Source organism: Aythya marila, assembly GCF_965140915.1.
Source record: "Aythya marila genome assembly, chromosome: 1".
NCBI classification, from domain to species: Eukaryota; Metazoa; Chordata; class Aves; order Anseriformes; family Anatidae; genus Aythya; species Aythya marila.
The window spans coordinates 29,017,694-29,040,398 of record NC_139042.1 but is presented as its reverse complement, the minus strand read 5'-3'; the positions used below and the strand labels follow the sequence as shown (position 1 = coordinate 29,040,398).

Below are 22,705 nucleotides of genomic sequence, written 5' to 3'. Positions count from 1 at the left end.
ACCAGCTTTGTTGCCCTCCTCTGGATGCTTTTGAGGACCTTAACATCCGTTTTGGATTGTGGAGCCCAGAACTGCACACAATACTGTATCCACATCACTGATAAGATGATGAACAGGACTGTCCCGAGAGCTTCAGGGCCCAGAAACCCCCTCAGACATCCCCTGGGGCCTTGTGACCCTCACACTCTCCTCAGCACGAAGCCTGCTGCCACCACTGCCATTAGGAGTGAGTTGGTGTAACTCAGTGATCGATGTGTGAAAGACGTGGGAATAAAATAGGCACAGGCAGGAAAAAAACAAAACCATATTTATTTGTACTTTTTGGATCTCTCTGCTGAGGAAAAGCCTGAATAGCTCTTCTTGCAGAGGGTTTATCAGAGGACATGCCTCAATTTGAACTAAAAATGTCATGGAACAAGCAGACAAAATTAATAAGTCTCCATTTCTTGATCATTTTTATCTGAAGAGCATCAAAGGAGCTCCAGGTAGAAATCACTAAATTTCTCACTGTTAAGTGTAGCTTTGCACTTACAGCTGTCTTAGTACCAAAGAAGTGGAAGAGGATTAATGAGAAAAATGGAACCACTAATTAGGAAACTTGATGTGTATAGTGGGCAAATTACTAGTAACTCTGTTAAAAAAACATTGAGAATTAGTGGATCTATGCATAAACCTGACATAGAGAGGAAGAATTTTTACAATGGGAAATTGTATCACACAATTACATTGGAGTCCTCTGAACAAAAAATCACATGAATAAAGGAGACATGGATGCAGCATACATACCTGAATACCCAAAGAAAACAAAGAAGGTCTCCTGCCAAGGGGACCTTTTAAAGAAATTTAGCAGCTGTAGGGTAGACGAGAAGATCCTTGTGTGAATAACCAGGAGAGAAATGGTAGGAGCGAATGAACAATTATTACATTAATAACAAATATTACACAGTAGCATAACACATATTATGCTACTGTGTAAAATCTTACAAACATTATTATGCCACTGTGTAAATCTATAATGCACAAATGTTTTTAATATTCTGTGGTGTATTAAGTTCTTCTGCTCAGTGGGTGTTAAATTGAATGAGTTTTATGCTTAAAAATGACCAAAGTGTGCAACCCTGCTTCCATGCAAGGAATGAATGGGTAGCCTCAGGCTCTTCAGCCTGGGAAAGGGGTGATATGGGGATGTGGCAAATGTCTGCAAAACCATGGATGGCCTGGGAAGGGCGAACGTTCACATCCAGTCTGGAAATAAAAGGAAAACTGTCACCTATGGTAATGTCAGAAAGCTGCATGTTGTCTTCCAAATGCACCACTTTTTTCCATACAGGATTGAAGGGTCATCAGTAGAGATTGAAGGGTCATCAGTGGGAGCCAGACTCAGTATACACAAAAGGAATTGTCTTTGCTAAAATAGATGCAAGCTGGGAGAACACTAAGGGGAAGTGCCAAGTTTGCTTTGTTCCTAGTCTCCTGTGTTAGCCACAGGTGGAGATAGGATGCTGGCCTAGACAGATCCTCATTCCACACCAGCCAGTCTTTTCTTCCTACATAGGAAGAAACATTTTTTTTGCTCTTTTTCGGTACAAAAAGTAGGGAGTAAAAAAAACCTCAAAAGTTCAAAAGAGATAAAATGATATGCTTTTCACTCATGTAACTCTGCTATACTTTTGTACATCTTTAGTGCACACAATCTGATTCAGCAGCGTATGTTTTCTACGATAAGCAGTTCTGCAGAGGAACTCTTCTGTGCAAGATGTTGTGGCTGTCACAGGCTGGCATGGGCAAATTCACGGGAGAAAAAAAAAACATCAAGGGTTACTGAATCTCCCACAGCAAATCCTTAAGCAAGAGGTATTGACAGCTGGAAGATTATTCTGAGGAAGCATCACTACATACTTGACTTTTTTTTTTTTTATTGAACTCCTCCACAGGTGCCCCTGGCTGGTTCCTGTCACAGACAGGGTACCAGGGAAAGGGAGCATTTTGTCTGATTCTCTATGACCTTTCTCAGCATCATATTTTCTCTCGTCCACATCCATCGTGCAAGGATGTGAAAAACGTGTGTGTACATCTGTAGGTTTTATCTTCCAAAACCCATCCTTCAGGGTAAGGCTTTTTGTCTGTTTTTTGTTTGTTTTGTTTTGTTTTGTTTTCTCTTTCTTTTGTTTGTTTTGAACGGTCAACCAACAGCAAGTTAATGCCTATATGTATTTATAATGCCTATAATTTATTTATATTTCAATCTCTGACACCAGAGGACTTTTTCCCAAGCATGCAGCAATAACTAAGATTCAAGCCATTCTTATCATTCTTCCTAATTTAAATAAGGCCAACAATGCACAATGACCAAGGCAGTCCCTATTTTCTAGCTATGGTCCCTCATATTGCTGGTGAACACACGCAGGACCTGACCGTCTCACCAAGCAGTGTGCTGATACTTACTGGCCAGCTATTCATCTTGGGATCCACTTTTTTTCTTCCATTGAATAGCTGCATGAAGGGAAGCAGAAAATTTATATTTCCACTGTATGGCCTGCAAACCTTGTGTACTGCATCTCAAGAAAGAGTCAAAGATAAATTGGATGGTACCCTGACAGATGTGAATCTTGGCTGTGGCTAAGATTTGTTATGAAGAAGCAAGGGAAGCTTGCATTATTGTGTTAGCTTTACTACAATTTGTCATATCAAACAGAAAAGAGACCCTTTCACCCATTTTTTTGAACCCTTGACATCATAAAATTGTCCTCTCAGCTTTTTGCTATTTTTAGCACTTGGTCTTACAATTCTAATTCTAATATGTTTCAACAGCACCAATGATGAATCTGTGCACTAAATAGATAAAAAATGAAAAATAGAAAAAATCTTTAAAGTGGGAGAATTTAGTTCCCACAGCCAATTTGCTTACACTTGCGTATGTTTTCAGGATTGCCTGTGGAGTTTTCTAAAGGTGTATGCAGAGGATGCTGTACATAAAGCTGCTGACCCTGCTGAAGCATTTAAGCTTTGCAGAGATGCAAGCAGTGAATTCTAAGACCTAGTAAGTCTGCTTGACATAAGAAAATGGCATTGCTTTACCGATATGTGGAAACTTTTCTATTACCTTCAGAGGTTATAGTGACCATCCTTGCTTATTAAAAAAAAAAAGAAAGACATGATACTATTGTTAAATTAGAACATTTGGGTTATTTGCTAGAATTGCCTTTGATTAGTAGCGAAATGAAAGGTTTAAATTATCACGTAATGATGCTAAAATGATGTGAGTGCTGATACAAATTGGAGAAAAGTAATTTAGGTAGCTCCTAGGAATTATACTTACTATCTCACTGAATTCGCTTAGAAGATGCCTAGGAAATTAATGTGTAGAGTAGAGCAAATGAAGTGCAAAAGGCATATTAAAGGCAATGTTCTTTGGAGCTTTCCACAGAGTGATATTTTTTTGGAGACTGCATCATGCAGTTCTGTCAAGTCATGTTAAGATCCTAAAGGTAAATAGCTGCCGTGATTTTAAAGCATATTAACTTTGTCTTGTTTCCTCTTTACATAAGCCTATGACTTTCTGTAATAACTTCAGTGTCACAAAATAACCTGGCAAAGTTTATGGCCATCTCAATCAGAGTTGACAGGCTGTAGTCCCACTCCTGCCCTGTTCATGAATACCAGTGTTTGCAGCAACTAAGAAACGTTACATTTCTCAGCACTGAGAAATGTAAAGGATCAGTCTGCTTGTCAGAGACATGCTCCAACCGACTGGAGATCAGTCACCCTGGTAGGAGCCTTCCTCTCCCCAGCACGGTGCCACATGTGCCACCTGTATGGGACAGGGGTTCCCAGCAGACCAGGACCCCTCTGGGCTTGCTGGATCTCTACCCACCACCTGCTTGGCAAGTGATGTTCTCCTCATGGGGAAACTGGTCTAACTCATGCTAGATTCTTGCAGCAGCAATGCTTGCTTCATTCATAGCAAGGTCTCATGGGAAAGTGAGGGATTTGTGTGAAAAAAAAAAAAAAAAGCTGTGAGATTTCATCTGAATTGAAAATCCGCTGACGGCCTGCTGTGTGTTTTGCTTCTTGTCTGTCAGCCAGGAGAAGTGTTGTTAAAACCAGTCTAGCATGCGTAAAGCAAGAGCAGGGAGATCTGTGCTATTGCTCCAGGAAATCACAGCCTTTGCATGGGAATTCAGTATCAGTCTTCCTGTACAGCACAATTCCTTGGAAAACAGTTACTGGAGATGCCACCAACAGAGCAGAATGCACAGCCCCTTCCCATGGAAAACAATTCACCTGCCTGGGGATATATAGTTTTTGTACTGATGCAACGCAGATTAAAAATGTGACAGAGACAGAAGTTTTGGCCTGTGTCCCCACTTCAGAGTGGCTTCTGATTTCAAAGGCATTCAGATTCAAACCCTTGCCTCCACAGCTGGACATCCATGCCAGCCCTGTACGTCCAGTGAAGTGTGTTATCAGAGCCTGGGGAGAGAAGAGAATTCCCCTCTATCCACAAAATTCACTACTTGTGAACTTTACTAACCCTTAGTACACTCCTGGCCTGGGAATTGAACAAATTCCTTGTCTTAAAATTAGCTACACCAAAGCTTCATTTGCCTGGTTGTGAGAAGAGTCAAGCAGAGCTAATTGTGGCATAGATAGTGAATCTTACTGCAGATAACTACAGCTACAAAAAAAGTACATTTTCATTGTGTCATTCATTTTAATGAGAAGTAAAATAAGCTGATGCAGGAGATCCTGGGCAAGAGAAAGCTTTGTTATGTATAAAAACTTCTCTACTTCTTCCCCAGTCTATTATGTGAAGAATGAGTCACATTTTTGACAGTCGTGGATGAGAAAAGTTGTGGCTGCAGGACTGCGAGTACAAAGGGAAGCAGATGGATGGGTGCTGGAACATGCTGAACAAACAGCTTACTTCATTTTGTTTATTCTCTTCTAAAGCACTCGGTCGCTGGGTATTAGGAATGTTACATAAAGCTAAAACCATTGTGCTAATTTTTCTCTGGTGTCATGCTCCAGATTTAAAGAGAATTACAGCTTTGGTCTTGTAGCAACAATAACAAACCGGCAGAAACATCTCTGCCAAACAAAACTGAATTAAATCATGTATTTGCGTTTATTTTCTTTCTGCAGAAAAAGAGCAGTTAGCCTTTGCCCAGCCTGTCTTCATTGCACTGAGGACTCTAAAAGCAAAACAGCAGGCAGTTTATAAAAGACATAGTGAGCTATCTCCTGGTTTTGCTGTAAAACCCCATGCATGCTTGAGTGATGATCAACCATTCCTGTAGCCAGCCCACCTCAGGCTGCTCAAACCTTTCCAGGCTAGTCCCAAACATTAGTGGTACTGGTGAACAAGGTTAACTGGTGACAAACCACCCCAAAGATGGGTGCTGGGGTGCCCCCCAGGCTCAGTACCCAGGCACGTGGGGCAGCATCATGCCCCGGGCTTTGCTTGTCTTCTGCAAAGAAACCCAGAGTTGAGACTAAAACATTGAAGATAAAAAACAAAGATGGCATTAATCAGCTCAGTCTGGGCCGCTTTCCAGAGCACGGTGGTGTGGGATGTGTGGGTGACAGACTACCCGTAGTGCTGAATGATTCCTGTCCTACGAGGGTGGAGGAACACGCTGCTGCAGAAACTCCCCCTGCCCTCTCCCACCCTTGCCACCATCGCCTCCAGCCTGACTCAGCCAGTCTTGTTCAGTATGTGCCAGTAAAGAGGATTTTGCTACATCATTTCACAAAAGCATGTAGTCTGTAACAGAGACGAGCTTAAATTAATTCTCATTTTTATCTGGGGAGACACTAGTTGCAAACTAATTACCAAAGAAATATATAATACAAGGCTGAAAATTTCATTTGTAAATGGACATTTTTCACAACTGATGACCAATCATATATAAACAATTAGGTATTTCCCTAAAATTCTGATTAAAAAAACTGAGACTAAAGGTAACATTATTATCTCCTTCAAAATCATATATATAGTCAATTTTCATATGGTATTTTAAAATACGGTTTAGTAAGCATCCAAAGCCCTAAACTATTTCACTGTAGGATAGAAAATGTTGCCACTGAGATCTAAAGCCTAAGTTTTACCTGAAGAAACATCATTAAAATCCAGACCCAGGACAAAAAATTAAACTTACATTTTATGTCAGGTGCAGGTGGTGTCTGAAGGAAGAACATCCTACGTGCTCCAGGGAGAAACACCTCTGGCAGAGGCATGCGGTCAATGTTGGATGGAAAGAGCAAGGGATTTGGGTCTCCCAGGAGGAGCCCCCACAGCCTCTCTGGGCAGCCTGGGCCAGTGCTCAGCCGCCCGCCCAGCACAGAAGTGCTGCCTGGTGCTCAGAGGGAGCCTCCTGCCTGCCCCTTGGTGCCCACTGCCCCTGGCCTGGCGCTGGGCACCCCTGAACAGAGCCTGGCTGCGGCCTCTTTGCCCCCTCCCTGCGGGGATTCCCAGCTCTGGGGGAGATCCTCCTGAGCCTCCTCTTCTCCAGGCTGAGCAGTCCCAGCTCTCCCGACCTCTGCTCACAGGCCAGGTGCTCCAAGTCCTTCCTCATCTTTGTGGCCCTCTGCTGGGCTCTCTCCAGTATTTCCACGTCTCTCTTATCCTGGGGGCCCAGAAATGGACCCAGCACTCCAGGTGTGGCCTCACCTTCCTTGACCTGCTGGCAGTACTTTGCGTACCGTAGTCCAGGACACTATTAACCTCCCTAGCATCATGAGCATATTGCTGGCTCACACTGAGCTTGGTGCCCACCAGGACCCTCAGGTCCTTTTCTACCCAGCTGCTTTCCAGCTGAGTTGTTCCTCTCCAGGAGCAGCACTTTGCAGTTCCTCTTGTTGAACTTCATGAGATTAAGTATTAGCAGTGACTACACTGATATGAAAGTGGATTTCATTTTAGTTGGAGTTTATGTGGAAACAATTGCAGGCTATATTTAACAGTGGCATTTAACCAATGGATATAAGATGCAGAGCACTAAAACCTGATCATTCTGACTTTGGAACATCACTGGTGTTTTTTATCCAGTTGTTGTGTCATGGTTATTATAAAACAGTCAGCAAAAATACATTAAAGGAAGCTTGTTTTGCGTGTGGTTTCTATATTTGTATGAAGGGAGATTTCAGCAGAATAGCACAAGATTAAAAGAACACTTAATATGAGATAAACACAGACCAAAACAAAGAGCTTTCTGAGTAGGGAACTTACTGTAACATTGTGTACATGTGCAAAGATATATAAACAACCAGTCTTTGGGAGACCATATTTTAAGATAGAGATAACTAGTCGCTGGCAAGTCCTTCAGATTCTGCACTTTCCTTATGCCATCAGTGCGTAATTCTGTAATATCTAATACACATCCACACCCACACAAAAACCAACCAGAAGTAATAGAGGTTGCAGTTGCTGACTGTACAATTATTCAAAACACACAATGCAAGCAGAAAGTCACCGCAGCATCAAGGTGACTGGTGGAGATGGCTAGCTCTTTTTTCCTTTCAAAGTTTCTGAGGCTGTCTTATGTAGGTTTTAATCAAAATCAAAACAAAACAAAATAAAACCTTCCTTTTCTTCCTGAAGACTTCAATGGGCTTTAGATGAAGGCCTTAGAAAGTGTTTGGTGTTTTGTCCTGCTCTAGTTCAGCCTTTTCAGAGTCAAAGATTAGATCGATAATTGTCCAGGAAATGTGCTAATGCTCCTGGCCACCATCAATCCACAGCTTTTGAAGACCAACAATTATTTCCAAGGCCCACAGTCACCCTTGGAGGTGTGGGCAAAAAACATACTCAGTTTTGGTAGTTCATACCACATTTCAGAAGGACATAAAACTATTAAAGGGTGTACAAAGGAGGGCAACAAAGATGGTGAAGGGTCTAGAGGGCAAGAAATATGAGGAGGGGCTGAGGTCCCTGGGTTTGCTCAGCCCCGAGCAGAGCAGGCTGAGGGGAGGCCTCATGGCTTCCTGCAGCTCCCTCATGAGGGGAGCGGAGGGGCAGGCGCTGAGCTCTGCTCTCTGGGGACAGTGACAGGACCCAAGGGAACGTCATGGAGCTGGGACAGGGGAGGGTCAGGCTGGGGGTTAGGGAAAGGGTCTGCACCCAGAGGGTGGGCGGGCACTGGGACAGGCACCAAGCTGCCGGACTTCAAGAAGTGTTTGGACAATGCTCTCAGACCCATGCTCTGATTTTTGGGTGGTCCTGTGTGGAGCCAGGAGATGGACTTGATGACCCTTTTGGGTCCCTTCCAACTCAGTATATTCCATGATTCTGTGAAAGGACAGCTTATTTTATATAAAAACAATATTAGGTGTCTTTTGCTATTCCAGATAAATATTAACATTCCTCTGCCCTCAATAGTATTTTAAAGAGGAACAGCAAACAGTTACAAGAAAACTACAGGCAATTAAAAAAGATGTAATTACTACTGTTGCAAAAGAAACAGCTTGGAAACCTCCTGTGTTTTTCCTTTCTGAATTATTTCTGTTAAAATTGCCCCTATTTCCCCTTTCTTCATGCAGCAGTCACTTTCATCTTCCCATCTATCAAGCCTTATGTCTGACAGCAGATGAGCTACCAGCATTTGATACTGTTTTATTCCTGGATTGCAGAGAAAATGAATGCAGGCTTTGCGATTTTAGTCTCTGGAAAGAGATATGTGTTAGTAGGCTAAACTGCTGTGCTGAAGACATGCAGTGCTAAAATCTTCGATGGATGTAATTCCTCCTGCTTGCTTGACAGATCAATTTTTATCAAAAATCCCTTGTCATGAAGAAGTGAAACTCTGCCACTGGAAGTTTGTGCCTGCAGAAAGCAAAACATGGACTGAAGAGCAGGAATAATATACAGACTTCTTCATTTGGCTTGCTTAGGTCACTTGATAGCTGCCCCAATGCTGGAGATTGCCACACTTCACATGCATGGTTCCTGTGGCAGTGGGGCTGATGTGCAAATGCCTTTGTGCCCCTTGAGCAATGGCTGATGAACTTGCACATCAGCTTGATAGCTGTCAGGCTATGCACACATGTCAGACACACAGATTTGCCCAGGTGGGTGTCAGGCAGCTCTCAGCCCCCTTTTCTGCAGTGTGAAGCAGACAACTCCCTGCCCAGTGAGACTTGCGGGGATGAAGAGATGCACCAGGTGATGGACCATCCGCAACAGCAGCTCATGTGACTTTAGGAGACAAAACGTAGCATTCCTCTATGGGACATATTCCTCTAGGGACACTCCAACTAGCCTACAGAAAATGCTGAACAGGGGAAGGAGAATCTAAATATTTGTTTTAAACTGATCTGGAATGCTTATCTCAAGTCTGAAAGGTGAGCTTCTCTATGCAATGGCAATGCAGAGCCTGCAGCAGTGGCTTTGCTCACCACTGTGGGATGGAGGGAGCAGGGCCTTCCTCCATGGGCAATGCGCCTGTGCAAGGCTGGAGGAGAGGCAGGTCTGTATAGAAGGGGAATTAAAAAGAATGTGTCACCCAGTCCTGAAACTGGGCTTCTGTGGAGCCAGAAATGTAAAAAGAGAAGAGAAACAAAGGTAGGACAGTGTGTAACTGCAAGCCAGATGGGTGGCTTGCACTCTACTGTGTCCTGAATCCTCTGTGACTTTTGTGGAACTCGAGATGCAGAAGTAATCTGGGTTGTGAACTGTTGAGTGTGATGTGCGCACAGAGTCTTGTAATGAGTCTTTTCATGATATTCTGAGATGGCTTCTCCAGAATTGCTGAAGTTTTTATCAGTAAGAAATGTAATAAACTCTCCTCGGAAGCTGAGTCATCCACTGACTGTATATAAAAAATCCAGAGCAGTCACTCCGGATCTAGCTCGTCAGGTGCAGGGTGAGCTGGCAGCGAAACCCATCTATTCAAACTGGGGCTAAAAGCAAAAATGCAGAATTACTTTATAAAAGGAAGGGAAAAGGTCTGTCCAGAAAGCAGGATGTACTAGAACGTGAATATAGGAAGTCTTGCAGGCAATGAAGATAACCATATCATACGGTGAAAGAGTAAGTTGCAAAACACACTCGGGAAATTAACATGTGATCAATGTCTAACTTTTCTGCATGTTTCAGTCTCTGACCCTGGGTATCTAGGAACAGCCCACCTATCAGTCCCAGCATGATTGTTACCATGAACCATGTGATAGAGATGCTATCAGACCGCTTCTGCACTGCCTCTGCCGCTTGCAGATAAGATACAGTTAAGATGCAGTCTCAGTGGATGGTGCATCTCGTGAGATAACTCCGAGCCCATAACTCTCCTCCAGACACGGTATTGCTGTCTTAAGCTGTTGTTCCCCATGCTCCTCTTGCTGCACATCAAAGCTTCCTCCTAAAGGGCTCTACCTCTGAAAGCTGCCCACAAGGTCATTTCCTACCCTGCTTTGGTCAGAAGAGGCTGGGTGAGCTAAAACCTCCTGTTTCAGGTATCTACAGAACCTGTCTTTATGGCCAAAGTGGGTTTGGGAGCACACAAGTGAGCCACTGCTGGCAGACCTTGGGCTGAAACAATAAGCACAGCAGCATGACCACAGCTAGAAGAAGATGCCTTCCACAATCCTTGGTGCCACAAGAGTTGGCAAGGTCTAAGATAGGCCCTAACTTAGAGTGGATCACTCTAAGTGGAGGTCCTAATTCAACCACCACACCCTGAAAGTTCACTTGCCACTGACTTCTACCAGGGGCCTTTTAAAACTTACTTTGCAGTGTCAATGCAAATACAGGCAAATGTTCAAAGCCACCACTCATGGATGTTGAGCTCACCCCAGAGACTGAAGATGTTAGCCTAGTTCCTTGGTATGCTGTTTTTTCATGTCCTCCTTCAGGTCCATGCTAAAAGAAGCCCACAGAGCCACTTGAAAGCTATATGTACCTCCTCCCCGGGATTTGTGAATTTTAGTGGCACTGATCCTCACAGCCACTGCACTCTGCCCACTATGACCCCACATAGGGAGCACACCCAGAAGCCTATTTCACCTGTTCCAAAATCCATGTGTACAGCCAGAGTGAAGAATCCTTGTGATAAATGAGAATCAGATGCAAGTGGCCAATGGAGGAAAGATTACAAATGGGAGTACCTAAAGCAATTTGGGATGTAAATGACTATAGATGTAGGCAGTGAGACGGTTTGTTGGGAAACTCCACACCTGCTGAGCTGTGGTAAGCAGCTCTGTGTGAATTCCTGATTGCATTTCCTGATGTTTATGAAATAAAACACAGCACCCAGAGGTGTGTCTGGCCTACCTGTGTGTGTTGATGGCACAGAAGAGGAATAAACAAGCAGCTACAAAGAATTAACAAGCTTGGTTTTAAAGTACCCCATTTCAGCATTGCAGTTGTCCAGGAGCATCCAACTGTGCAGTTACTGTAGCTCCACCGAGAAGCGGTGAAATGTTAAGGGACAGCAAGTCATTCACTCCAGTCTCTTGTTCATGGCCTAAAATAGTGATGTATTCAGTTCTTATCTACATTCAGGGAAAATTAGTCCCTCTTCTCCATAAACTTGTCTTTAGACTGTGAGCTGAATTGATTTCTCATGAACTCTTAGATGCCTGCTTATGGTTTTGCTCATTGTGACCTTTCTGCATAAGAAGCCTGAGAGATAAAGTGGGTATATGGCCTCTCTATAATTCCAAGAACTACTCTTATAATCATCCATGTGAAACATATACAGGAACATCTTCCAATACTTCAAGCAATCCTGATTTCCCAAAAGCGCATATATTTAAGAGTGGGACAAATACAGAAATCCAGAGAGCTTCCAGATACCACGTAAGCTGCAGGGCCTCTTCCATTGGGTGAAAGATATGAAACATTGCCATGTGATTGCTAGCACCACTCCTTGAGCTGAGAACATTTCTCTCTTAAGAAACCATAAGGTCCGTTCATCAGGATTTACTTCCCTTTCCTACTACCCATTGCCCTTCTGTGGCTTCTACATAAATAGCATTTCAATTTTGCTTTAAGTTTTTTTTTTTTCCTTTCCACTAACAAAACTGAAAGTTGTTAACAACAGCAAGCAGAAGAAGGAAATTCTGAGCACACCAGAAGGCACACGAGCTGAGGTAAGACAAGATTTGTCTGCTTTTTCTGATGTAGATAAAAAGGGTTGCAATAACTAAAATACAAACTACTAAAACACGACCTTTGTCTCACTTGCAGTAAACTTTGAATTTGTTAGTAGCTGTGCTTGTTAACTAAATTTCTCTATGATAACACAGGGCTTCTGGATTTTCTTTGGCAGAAACAAGGAAAAGTATAATTGTGTAACTAGGACTGTTTCCAGATGGAAGATAGCAGTCAAGTAGTGGATCTGATTAATTAAGTCTTGTCTTTTTGTTTTGTTTTGTTTTGTTTTTTTTTAACTAAATGACACATATATATTTAGTTTATGGCCAGCTTTTAAAATAAAAAGAGCTAGAGGTCAGAATCTTGCATGTAGAAAGGTTAATAAAACGCCGCATGTTTTGGCAAACTGAATTCAGTGTTAATTCCAAATATTACATTCTGTTATGTTTATTCTTGGTAATGCTGCTCCTGAAACACAACGTGAATACTAGAAAGAAAGCCAACATGACTTTAAGAAATATTAGAACTTCTGTTGCTTCTATATATAGCGGCAATACCACAACTGCCTTCCTACATGTATTCAGATAATGAATATGATGAGACTACGGTGTCTGGGGTCTTCTGCAGACAAAGGGATACTGTGATAGATTCACAGAGCACTTTTTTTGCCTGTAATACAACCAGGTCTATATACCTCTTAGCATTGCAAAAATATATTTTTTGAATGAATAGTCTGAAATCCTTATTCATCATTGCGTATGCAGAACATCTGACTGAAAATATGTTCTTTGGTAGTTCTCTGCATTATGGAGATCTCAGTAGTAGATCTCAAAGCAGCAGATTTTGAGCTTTTACTTGGTCTTTTTCAGTTCAGTTCCACATTTATACGTTTAGCAGTGGTCCCCTCAATCACATCTCCCCAAAGGAGCGTGTCCTTCTGTCCGGGCAACCACAGAAACTGTTTCCACTGTCAGCTGAGATGCTGGCTGACTTGTCTGTCTGCTCATGGTGCAGCCTCCCACTAGAACTGGGGAGAGCCCAGGCTGCCAGTGCTGCCTGCTCCTCGCTGCATGGAGGAACACCCTCTTCTCTCTGCTTGAAAGCAGGCTCCTAACAGCCCTGCTGAGCACCCCAAGTCCCAGTAATTCTGTGGGACCCTGTGAATAACGTTGCATTCATCCATACTATCCTCCACCTCCTCAAGTCTGCAGACCTTGGCTGTGTCCTCCTGTATGTGCTGAAGAGACCCAGATTTTTTAGTCCTCACTCTTAAAATCCTCCACAAGTCTGGTCTGACTACTGAACTCTATAGGACCGCATTGCAGATTTGTTAAGCCCTACACTTTGCTTCTTACCCTTTAGCCAGCTTCCAGTCCATCGGAGAACATACTGGCAACTTAGAAAAATTTGGTGCAGAGCTTTGTCAAAAGCTTTGACAAATCCAACTCTGTAAATGCATAAATATGCATATACAAGTATAAAATGCCCCCCTTCATCTGTCGAATTCTTGGTTCTGGACTGCTCCCCTGTCCCAGTACACTGCTGAACCAGGCTCTACTGTGATTGCTAGTACAGGGCTCCCTCCATCCAAAACTGCTTTAACTAGGACCCATGCAGCACTAAAGATCAAATGCAGAATAACATCTTGTATTGTGGATTGTGGGACTAATTATCCTAGGAACTGGGCATTTGTTGCATACAGATACCCTCTCTGTATCTTATTCTGATGCAGCATCACATCTGTACAAAGGCATCTGAAATCCCCTGCTAATACTTCCTGCTTTCAGCTTTTCTAATCTCGCTTAACATTTTCTGATGACTGTCATCATTGTGATGAGGAGCTTGGCAGTGTGGTCCTAGTACTATATTTTTATTATCATAGGATGGGATGTCTGCCCACAAGGACTTTGTAGCGCTTCTCTGTAGCAATAATATTTTTATGCTATTGCTAGTTACACAGTCCTTCCTGCACAGTGCCACTCCTCCACCTGTACATCCTACACTATCATTACCATAAAGCTGGTAGCATGGCAACATAGGCTCCCGTTGATTATCCTCTCCCCAGCAGGTCTCTGAGGTGCCTGTTGCACCAGGGCTGCTGTTTCATGCCAAACCTTCCAGATCCCAGGCTTTGAGCTTTGGGGCAGAATTACATGTAAGGTTTGCTTTTTCTTATTCCCTCAATATAGCACGCACCAGCCTTTATGGGCAGTTGGATTTGCCTTCCCTGGTTATTGCTGTTATTGCAGCTGTGCTTTACAGATTATTTTATTTTATTTTATTTTATTTTATTTTATTTGCTTTTTCCCTCCTGGCCTTTTCAGCAGCATGCTGGATGTCAGCAGCACTGCTCTTGCAGCTCTTGTCAGTCCAGCCCACTTGCTCTCTCCCATGCCCGTCAGCTCTCCTGTTGCTTCTAATCAATTACTCCTCTGCAAACCTTTCAGTCTGCAGTGCCAGCACACTGGCTCCACTCAGGGTACGGAGCAGCCTGTCCTTTCTGTACAGCTTGCCTTTATCCGCAAAGATCCCTCATTTCCTTACATCCCAGATCTTTCCTCTCCACTGTGTCACCCATGAGCTGAAACACTCCAAGTCTGTGCAGACTGCTACCTGCATCCCCAGCTTAAAATCTGATAGTTTTGGGACTCTTTTATTAGTTTAGTATCTCCTTCAGTCAAGATTAGTCTCCTCCTTCTTTTGCTCTATCAATTCCCCACCTGGTTTGTGTATCCATATTTTTCTTGAGACTGTTAGATTCACTTTCTTATTGCCACATAATCTTAAATCACACTCAAGCCAGGCTAAAATAAAAGGCAGCATTTTAATTAATAATGAATATATAATTTATTATGTATATAATTTATAATAAAAGGTCAATATTCCTTTATGATATCCATAATAATCAAGCTGTAAATGTTTCTAGAAGACTCCTTGGAGGAGAAGAAATTAAAAAAATAAGACTTTCCAAACTCAACATCTAATCTACATATGCAGCAGTTACTTCAGAAAAGAGTTCCTTTTCCTTGATCCGTGGATGTGCTCCCTTTCCTGCCAAGGTAGAGCTTTGGGATGTGCATCAGCTCCTTCTTCTTGGTAGAAAATCGCATATAGAAAAAAATTCCCCCCAGGGAGTTTCAATCATATAATTCTTCCAGCACCACTGAAGAAAGACTCCCATTGCAGACTGTCCTTTTCTCTCCCTCTTTTTTTCATTCAGAAGGATGTTAGATTGTACCATCAATCTCCCTTTGGAAGTCTTTTTGGGGACCCTATAGTCTCTTACCTGAAACCCCTGCTGTTTGTTCCTGACCCAGGAGACAGTCTGGATGCTCTCAGTGAAAAAGTTTGTTGCCTTTTCTTAGACATGTCATTCTTTCTGTGTACCAAGGAGGCATCTCCTGGCCTTAGCTGACTGGTGAATGGCTCTTGGCTTCAAGGAGGGAATTAAAATTTTCTCCTTCTCCTCTGTGGTTGCTTGAGATAGTCCTGCGTGGAATACATCTTTCACCGCACATCTTCTGTTTGACACTGATCTGTGTGTTAAAACACAATTAATAGGATCATCTGCATATGAAAATTGCAAGGGTCATTCCTGGCCCTTTGCAGAGGGCAGGCACCATGGTGGTTAACACATTTCAGGTTACCGGTCCCCAGTCTTTTGCTCATAGGCAGCCTGTAACACCTTAAGGTTTTACTTGTGTAATTTAGAGAGGGGTCTGAGTACTGGCTCTCTTGCCAGGTGCAAGGATGCTGAGTTTCCTCAATTACACATACAGATCTGGTTTCTTGAAAGTCTTCAGATGGCAGGAGAGGTAAGGAGCACAAAATAGCTGTAATGGTAGTTGTTAGATGGATAACCTCACCTGAAGAGCTTGACCAGTGATGACTCAGGCTCTGTGCCTGTGGTGCCCATAGTTATTTCCCCAGAGCAGAGGTACCCAAGGGCTTTTCATCATCAGGACTTTCATTACTCATGGTGCTGAGCAGGGCTTTGAATTTGACCGTACTCCAAGTTCTTCCTCATTCTACTCTTTTATCTCACAGAAGGGCCTGGTGGCCCACACAACAGGGATGCTTCTACGAGTGGCAGGTTTCTTCACTGACAGATATTCTGTTGTGTTTTGAGGTTTCTAAAGGCACAGATGCTTGAGTCATAGTAAAGTACAATCAAAAGGTCTCTTCCCTTTGCAGTACCTAGGGATGCAATGTTTCCCTGCAAGATGGGACCAGCTTCCATTAGGATAAAAGCTGGTTCCTGATCCCACACAGAAAACTTTGGTGTCAGTAAGTAACTTGTACAGAGAACCAAAATCATTCAAAACTCCTCAGACTGCGAAAGATTTGATAGGGACTGTACCTTGTCTATCCCTTCCGCTGTGGAAGAGGCTCTCAGATGAGATTTCCTCTAGGAGCACTTGTTTCCAGAAGCTTTGCTGGGCACTAATATTCAGTTTGCCCAGTTCCAGTCTTCAGTGCTCCTGACCTTCCTAGGTATTGCCTTTGTTTTCTGAAGGGACGATTGCAGGCACTGCAGGGATGGACACAAATTCACTGTGAGTCAATGTCCTCATTCCCTGAGCTGCCACCGTCCCATCTCGCCACGGCGTGGGTAAGCCCTGCTCCACAGGAGCCCAGGCTGGAGAGGTCCCATTTCCCATGCTCCATCTCACAGTGGAGCCAATAAAAGGTGACTGCTAGGGCATATCTGGTTGCTATATTAAGGGATCCAGACACAGCCCTGGAGATGTCGTGGGCTGCCCTCAATATAGCACAGGCTCCCACACCATGGGAAAAGGCTAAGGGTTCCCAAATCACCTCCCATTCACAGCAGCATTGCCAGTACTCTAGTGGGCAAGTGGCAGACAAGGGCTCCCAAGTCTAGAGCCCACTCTTCCCCCTAGGGACATTCCAAGAGTGCAAGTAATTTCATTTAAAAGCATGAAGCCTGTGAAGTCCGAATTAAAATGCAACCCACAATCATGTGCCATCAGCCCATTATCACTCCCTCTGGAGCAAATTAAAACGTCCTTCTTCATGCAGTTGGAAATCTCATGTAATTCTCTTTTTTAGGATACAAAATTCCAGAGCTTCATTTCTGGGATGTGCTGGTAGATGCCGAGAGGAGATTGCTGTCCCACTGTTAAACAAGAAACAAGGCTAGAGACTTCATTTTCAAATACTCCTAGCTGCAGGTTTGCTGAGAGAAGAAATGAGGAGTTTAGCAAGGAAATAGCCTCTAATGAGAAATATATATTATTTAGAGTGGTTTAGTGATCAGAGATTTTGATTTGATTGAAATACAGCCTCATGGAGGGGGAAAATGTCACTCTCTATGAACACAGCCTGCTTTTTTGCAGGCCATTTTCATTAGGACTGCTAATGCAGGCAGTCCTGGAAGTGTGCATAGATGAGTGTCTGATTTAGAGGAAATGAGCACAAAAAAAGGTTGAAAAAGCAGTAAATGAAGCAAAGGCCCCACAAAAAAAGAGACCTTGGAAACCAATTAGAGGAAAGAAGAAATAAGGAGGAGGGAGTTAAAAAAGGAACTGTGCATGACTAGTACAACATTTACTCAGTGTTTCAGGTCGAAACATCCGTAATTGACACATATCGAAGTATGTCAACATGCCCTTGGTATTGCTATTCATTGGAAAGCCCAGTGACACACTTTCAACAGCAGATAACATAACAGAAAAATATGACAAATTATTGTCAAATTGGAACTAGACAAATTTTGACTTTTTGTCCTAATTTGAAGCACAAACTTACCAGCGGACAGTGATTTCTCTTTTGATGTTTCCTTGGGAGGTAACTGGAGACCCAAAACCTCCGTGCTACAAAATGGCTGGTGGTAAATTGGGTTATTTTGCATAGAGATAGAGAAGATCAGGGATTTGCCATCAGATGTGGGCATAACATTCACCTTTAAGAGCCAGCATTTTCATAGTTTGAGATAACAAACAGATGCTGTAATACTGAAACCATTTAGAGCTTACTTGGTGCTTTATATCTTGAGATCATTTACAGGAGTATCACAAGTGATTACTCATTAAGGAACCTTTATTTTCCACTGAATTTTGTAACTTCTGCCCTGTGAAACCACCCCAGCACTGAACTCCCTGCAGAGCTGCAACCCTGCACTGACTCCACTTCTTTCTACTTTGGCAGGAAGGCAGAGACTACTCCGGACTATGAATATTTCCGAGATGGTGCTATACAACAACTCAGATAACAGCTCATTCAACAGTACCATTGATGCCTTCAAGCAAGCCATTTATCCGGTCATGTACCTCTTTATCTTCTTCCTGGGTACTGTCGGAAATAGCCTCTCCATATACGTTTTCTTCCAGCCTTCCCAGAGGAAGACCTCAGTAAACATTTACATGCAGAACCTGGCTGTTTCAGATCTCATGTTTGTGAGCACTTTGCCCTTTCGGGCCTCCTATTACCTGCTGGGATCGCATTGGATATTTGGCGATATTGCCTGCAGGATTATGACTTACGCCTTGTACGTGAACATGTATTGCAGCATTTACTTTCTCACCGTGCTCAGCGTGGTTCGTTTCACTGCCATTGTCTACCCGTTCAAGCGCTGGAAAGTAACCAACATGAAGTATGCCAAGATAACCTGCGCAATGATATGGGTCTTTGTTCTGGCAGCCTCCAGCCCTCTGTTTTGCAAACAAATCGCTGGGTACGATAAACAAGAGAAATGCTTGGACCTCCACCCTGAAAGCACAGATATTCTCCTCATGCTGAACAGCGTTGTCCTCGTTGTGGGCTTCACCCTGCCCTTTTGCACGATTATCATCTGCTATGTCTTTGCTATCAGGGCACTGCTCAAGTCCAGGACTCCTCAGCGCAGGAGGACGGTCTCTCACAAGAAGGCACTGTCAACCATCATCATCACTCTCATCCTCTTCCTCCTGTGTTTCCTGCCCTACCACGTACTGCGGACAGTCCACCTGATGCTTGGCAGCTGGAGCCAGAACAACCTGTCCGTGCACAAAGCACTGGTGGTCACGCTCTGCCTTGCTGCCATGAACAGCTGCCTCGACCCTGTGCTCTACTACTTTGCTGCTGAAAATTTCAAAGCGAGGATCAGAAGTTTATACCGCAGGTAGCTGGGGCAGAACTGCAAAATCACACACGCACATTCCTGCTGGAGCATCTAGACTGAGTCCATGCTATTAAATGAAAGAGGCTGCATGACGCTGGCCACCCTGTAGCCACGCTGCTCCATGCCAGGCCTCTCTGGACCACATGTGTCTGGGAAAGACCTCACAGGGTTGGCCAAAACCAAGGCAGGAGCTCTGCGGTGTGTCTGGTCAGAGGTTAGGTGCCTGGGCATGATCCCTCGTCCATGTCTGTTGAGCGCTGTAGATGCAGATCTAGTGTCCACTTTCCCCATGACAAGGGAAGGAAAGGAATGTGCCTTGCTACTAGAGTCCATTTATTTAATTTCATTATATCCAACCAGTGATTTAAAGGGAACACACTCACCTGAGTATCTTAGTGTCTCTTTGCTCTCCATTTCCCTGCGTGTGTAGAGGTGCCTGTCTCAGGTGCTGTGTCACCCAACAGCTTTACACTCCCCTGCAAGGTCTCTTTACAAACACTGGCCAAAGGTTTACACATACTAGAAATGTAAAGTATCACTAATACTTTCTGCTGAAGCTGACTTTGTAAATAAGGCAAAGAACCAAATGGGACCCAGTGCTGGCACAGCCTGTTTAGCAGGCATTACCACTTCCAAATTTTCCTCTCTGAGCTGGCCACTGAGGTATTTTGTTTAACATTTCACTGATTATCAAGTGAGATTACGGTTTCCAGCAAACAGTGTGGGTACTGGGATGCTATGAATTATGACTATTGGCAGTGAGGGCAAGACATGGGCTGGCATGGAGCTGGAGGGCTGCAGGTTTGGCAGCTCATCCCCATGTAGGGATCCAGAAGCAAACTAAAATTATTTAGGCAATGACGAGTTACTCCTATGCGCACTTTGGGAAATCTCATGAAATGGCTGTCTGCATTTTTAAGTCCATGAACAATTTCTAGCACATTTCCTTTTAATCAGACCAGTTGCAATTAAGTGAAAACAGGGTCCAAACTCTGACTGCATTGAGATTTATTTTTAATTGTACTTCATTTTTAAAATAATAATTAAAACAACAACAACAACAAAAAGGTTTGTAATGGCTTGTCATGTTTCCCAGGAAAGCAACTGTCTCATGAAAACTTGCAGACAAGGCTGAAAGCCTTCTCTTCCTGTGAAATCCTCCCAGAGGAAGGTTTCTGCCAGTGAAAGTGCTTTCTCAATGCTCTAAACCTTGTTGGAGAAAGTTCTTGGTAAACTGAACATTATTACTCCCAAGCAAAAATAACTGCAACTAGCTATTTTCAGCTGTCTAAAATTTGCAGAAAACATGTCATTGCTGGTCAGGTGGAAAAGTACTTGACATAGCTTTAAGAAAATCTTGTTTTTCTTGGCTATCTAAGGGTTATGTTCAATTAAAGAGTCAATCTGTTTTAGTCATTTTATGCTGCCTTTGACGTAAGCACAAAGTTTTATCATGAAGTTTTCACCAATGTTCGTTTTCCAAATCCTTATTTTAATAGCTCAGATTGGCTTATGGGTCCAGTGGCACATCTTGGAGCTGACCTAATGAAGCCATATGAACTCCTGCAGTGCTGGGTCCCATGCTGTTGAAGGAATAAAGAGTAATACACAAGGTCTGCAATGCCAGTGGGATCAAGATGGTAGCCTGTGCAAAAAGATAGTGGGCAAATAATTAGAAGGAAAGAGGGCAGCCTCTTTTTTTGTGTTTTTCCCCTGTCAGGAGTAACCCTGAGCAGGGACAAGTGACAATCTTGGACTCTCTGGCAAGATACTGTACGCCTTAAATGCTACAAGGGAATGGAAAATAACTAGAGATGGTTATCTTCAGCCTAATCTCACCAATGTGTTTGTGTCTGTGTCTATCCAAATGCACCTTATTAGTGAATAGTTTTGCATCTAAAAGATAGATATATCTCACTTGTGTCAAAACCATGTTTCAATAAACTAGATTTACTGGGTGCTGAAGTTATGTTTTGTATTGATTGCACAGCTAACAAGGAGTCTCTTTGGAGTGCAGGGGGAGAAAGATGAAGACACGGAGATCGAGTTCGTGTAAGTGGGCTAACATTTCACAAGACAGAAATGTCTTCAGAGGTGTAAGAGCATCCTGTTGTCATCTTCACCAAAGAAATAGTTGGCAACATGAGTCAAAACCTGGGGTGTGGATATATTAACAAATTCTATACTATACTTAATACTATTTACTTGCAAAAGGATTGAAGATCATCCTTGTTAGAGATCCTGAAGCACAACTTTAGAAATACTTGCATAACATGCCACACTCACATCACTTTACTGCCATTCCTCTATTCGGTACCCTTGTATGTTTCTGCTCACTGAACAGACCATGTAGTAAAAGAAAAAAAGAAAAAAAAGAAAAAAAAACACACACACACACACAAAAAAAAAAAAAAAAAAAAAAAAAAAAAAAAAAACAGCAAAAACACACACCATGTTTATTATGAAAAATAAAGCTCCTGACAGTTAAATTCCTAGTAATGCCTCTGGGTTCCTCAAGGGACCACCTACCCTTACAAAGTATTTTGGCACAGTTCCTTAATTTTCCAGGAGACAAAAATCTATAAATAGCTATGTGCCTGAAAAGTTAAACCAATGGTAAATTTTTGAGCTTGAAAGAGACATAAGTATATAAATAGAAGTCTTTAAGTGACTGGTACCCCTAAACAATTATAAATGTGTTAGCTTCATATACATGTTTTCCTGTCATTCATGGAAGCCCTGGTATTTCTAGACAAAGGCAATTTTTCAGTCCAAAGCTACACCAGGGATAAAGAGATTTTCTAATGTAAATCCTCCTACATCCTGAACCACTTGACCCTGAGCACAAGGAAATACTTGGAGCAGTGTCACAGTGCATAGGGGAGCATCATGTTGTCGTGGACTACAGACATACCTCTGCATCCTGCCTCTTCTGTTTTCCAAATGTGACCCTATGCCCTCCCAAAGGATAATTCTGCTCCTTGCCATTTTATAAAAGATCTTTCTGCATGCATAAAAAAAAATAATGGAAGTGTCACAAATCAGAAGAAAAAAAACAATGTTTGGGATAAATATTACTCTTCAACTAGCCAATGGTGAACAAAAGTCTTTCAGGGAAGATTGGTGTGAATTGGAAGAAAATTGTTGAGCAACCTGTTTTTTTTGTTGTTGTTGTTTGGTTTGGTTTGGTTTGTTTCTAGTATGGGCTGGAGAACTTTATTATAACCAATGTACTATATATAGTAGTCTAAATTATATCATAAACATTACAAATTATGAATAGTATAATAATATATAAAAATAAATGGAATATGTATTTATTGTGTCATATTCAGTATATTTAACATACATAATTCTGCTTTTTATATAAATATATGTAATGTATTATTACAAGCAATGCATTATCTCACATAATTTTCATTTTCATGATATATCCTCTGCCCTCCGCAACATATATACTGTTACCAAGGCTCATATTTTGCTTGAGCTAA

At 42.6% G+C, this 22,705-nt stretch overlaps 1 protein-coding gene across 1 annotated transcript; it reads left to right on the top strand.

Moving 5' to 3' along the window:
* Window positions 1-11,931: 11,931 nt before the first annotated feature.
* On the top strand, window positions 11,932-22,387 carry CYSLTR2 (cysteinyl leukotriene receptor 2). Its single transcript, XM_082753025.1, has 2 exons — window positions 11,932-12,087; window positions 18,263-22,387. The coding sequence occupies exon 2, from the start codon at window positions 18,286-18,288 to the stop codon at window positions 19,216-19,218; it is 933 nt and encodes a 310-aa protein (XP_082609151.1). The 5' UTR covers window positions 11,932-12,087; window positions 18,263-18,285; the 3' UTR covers window positions 19,219-22,387.
* The last annotated feature ends 318 nt before the right edge of the window (window positions 22,388-22,705 follow it).

Excerpts from the sequence above, each read along its gene's own strand:
- CYSLTR2 (XM_082753025.1), top strand. The coding sequence starts at position 18,286 with ATGAATATTTCCGAGATGGTGCTATACAACAACTCAGATAACAGCTCA.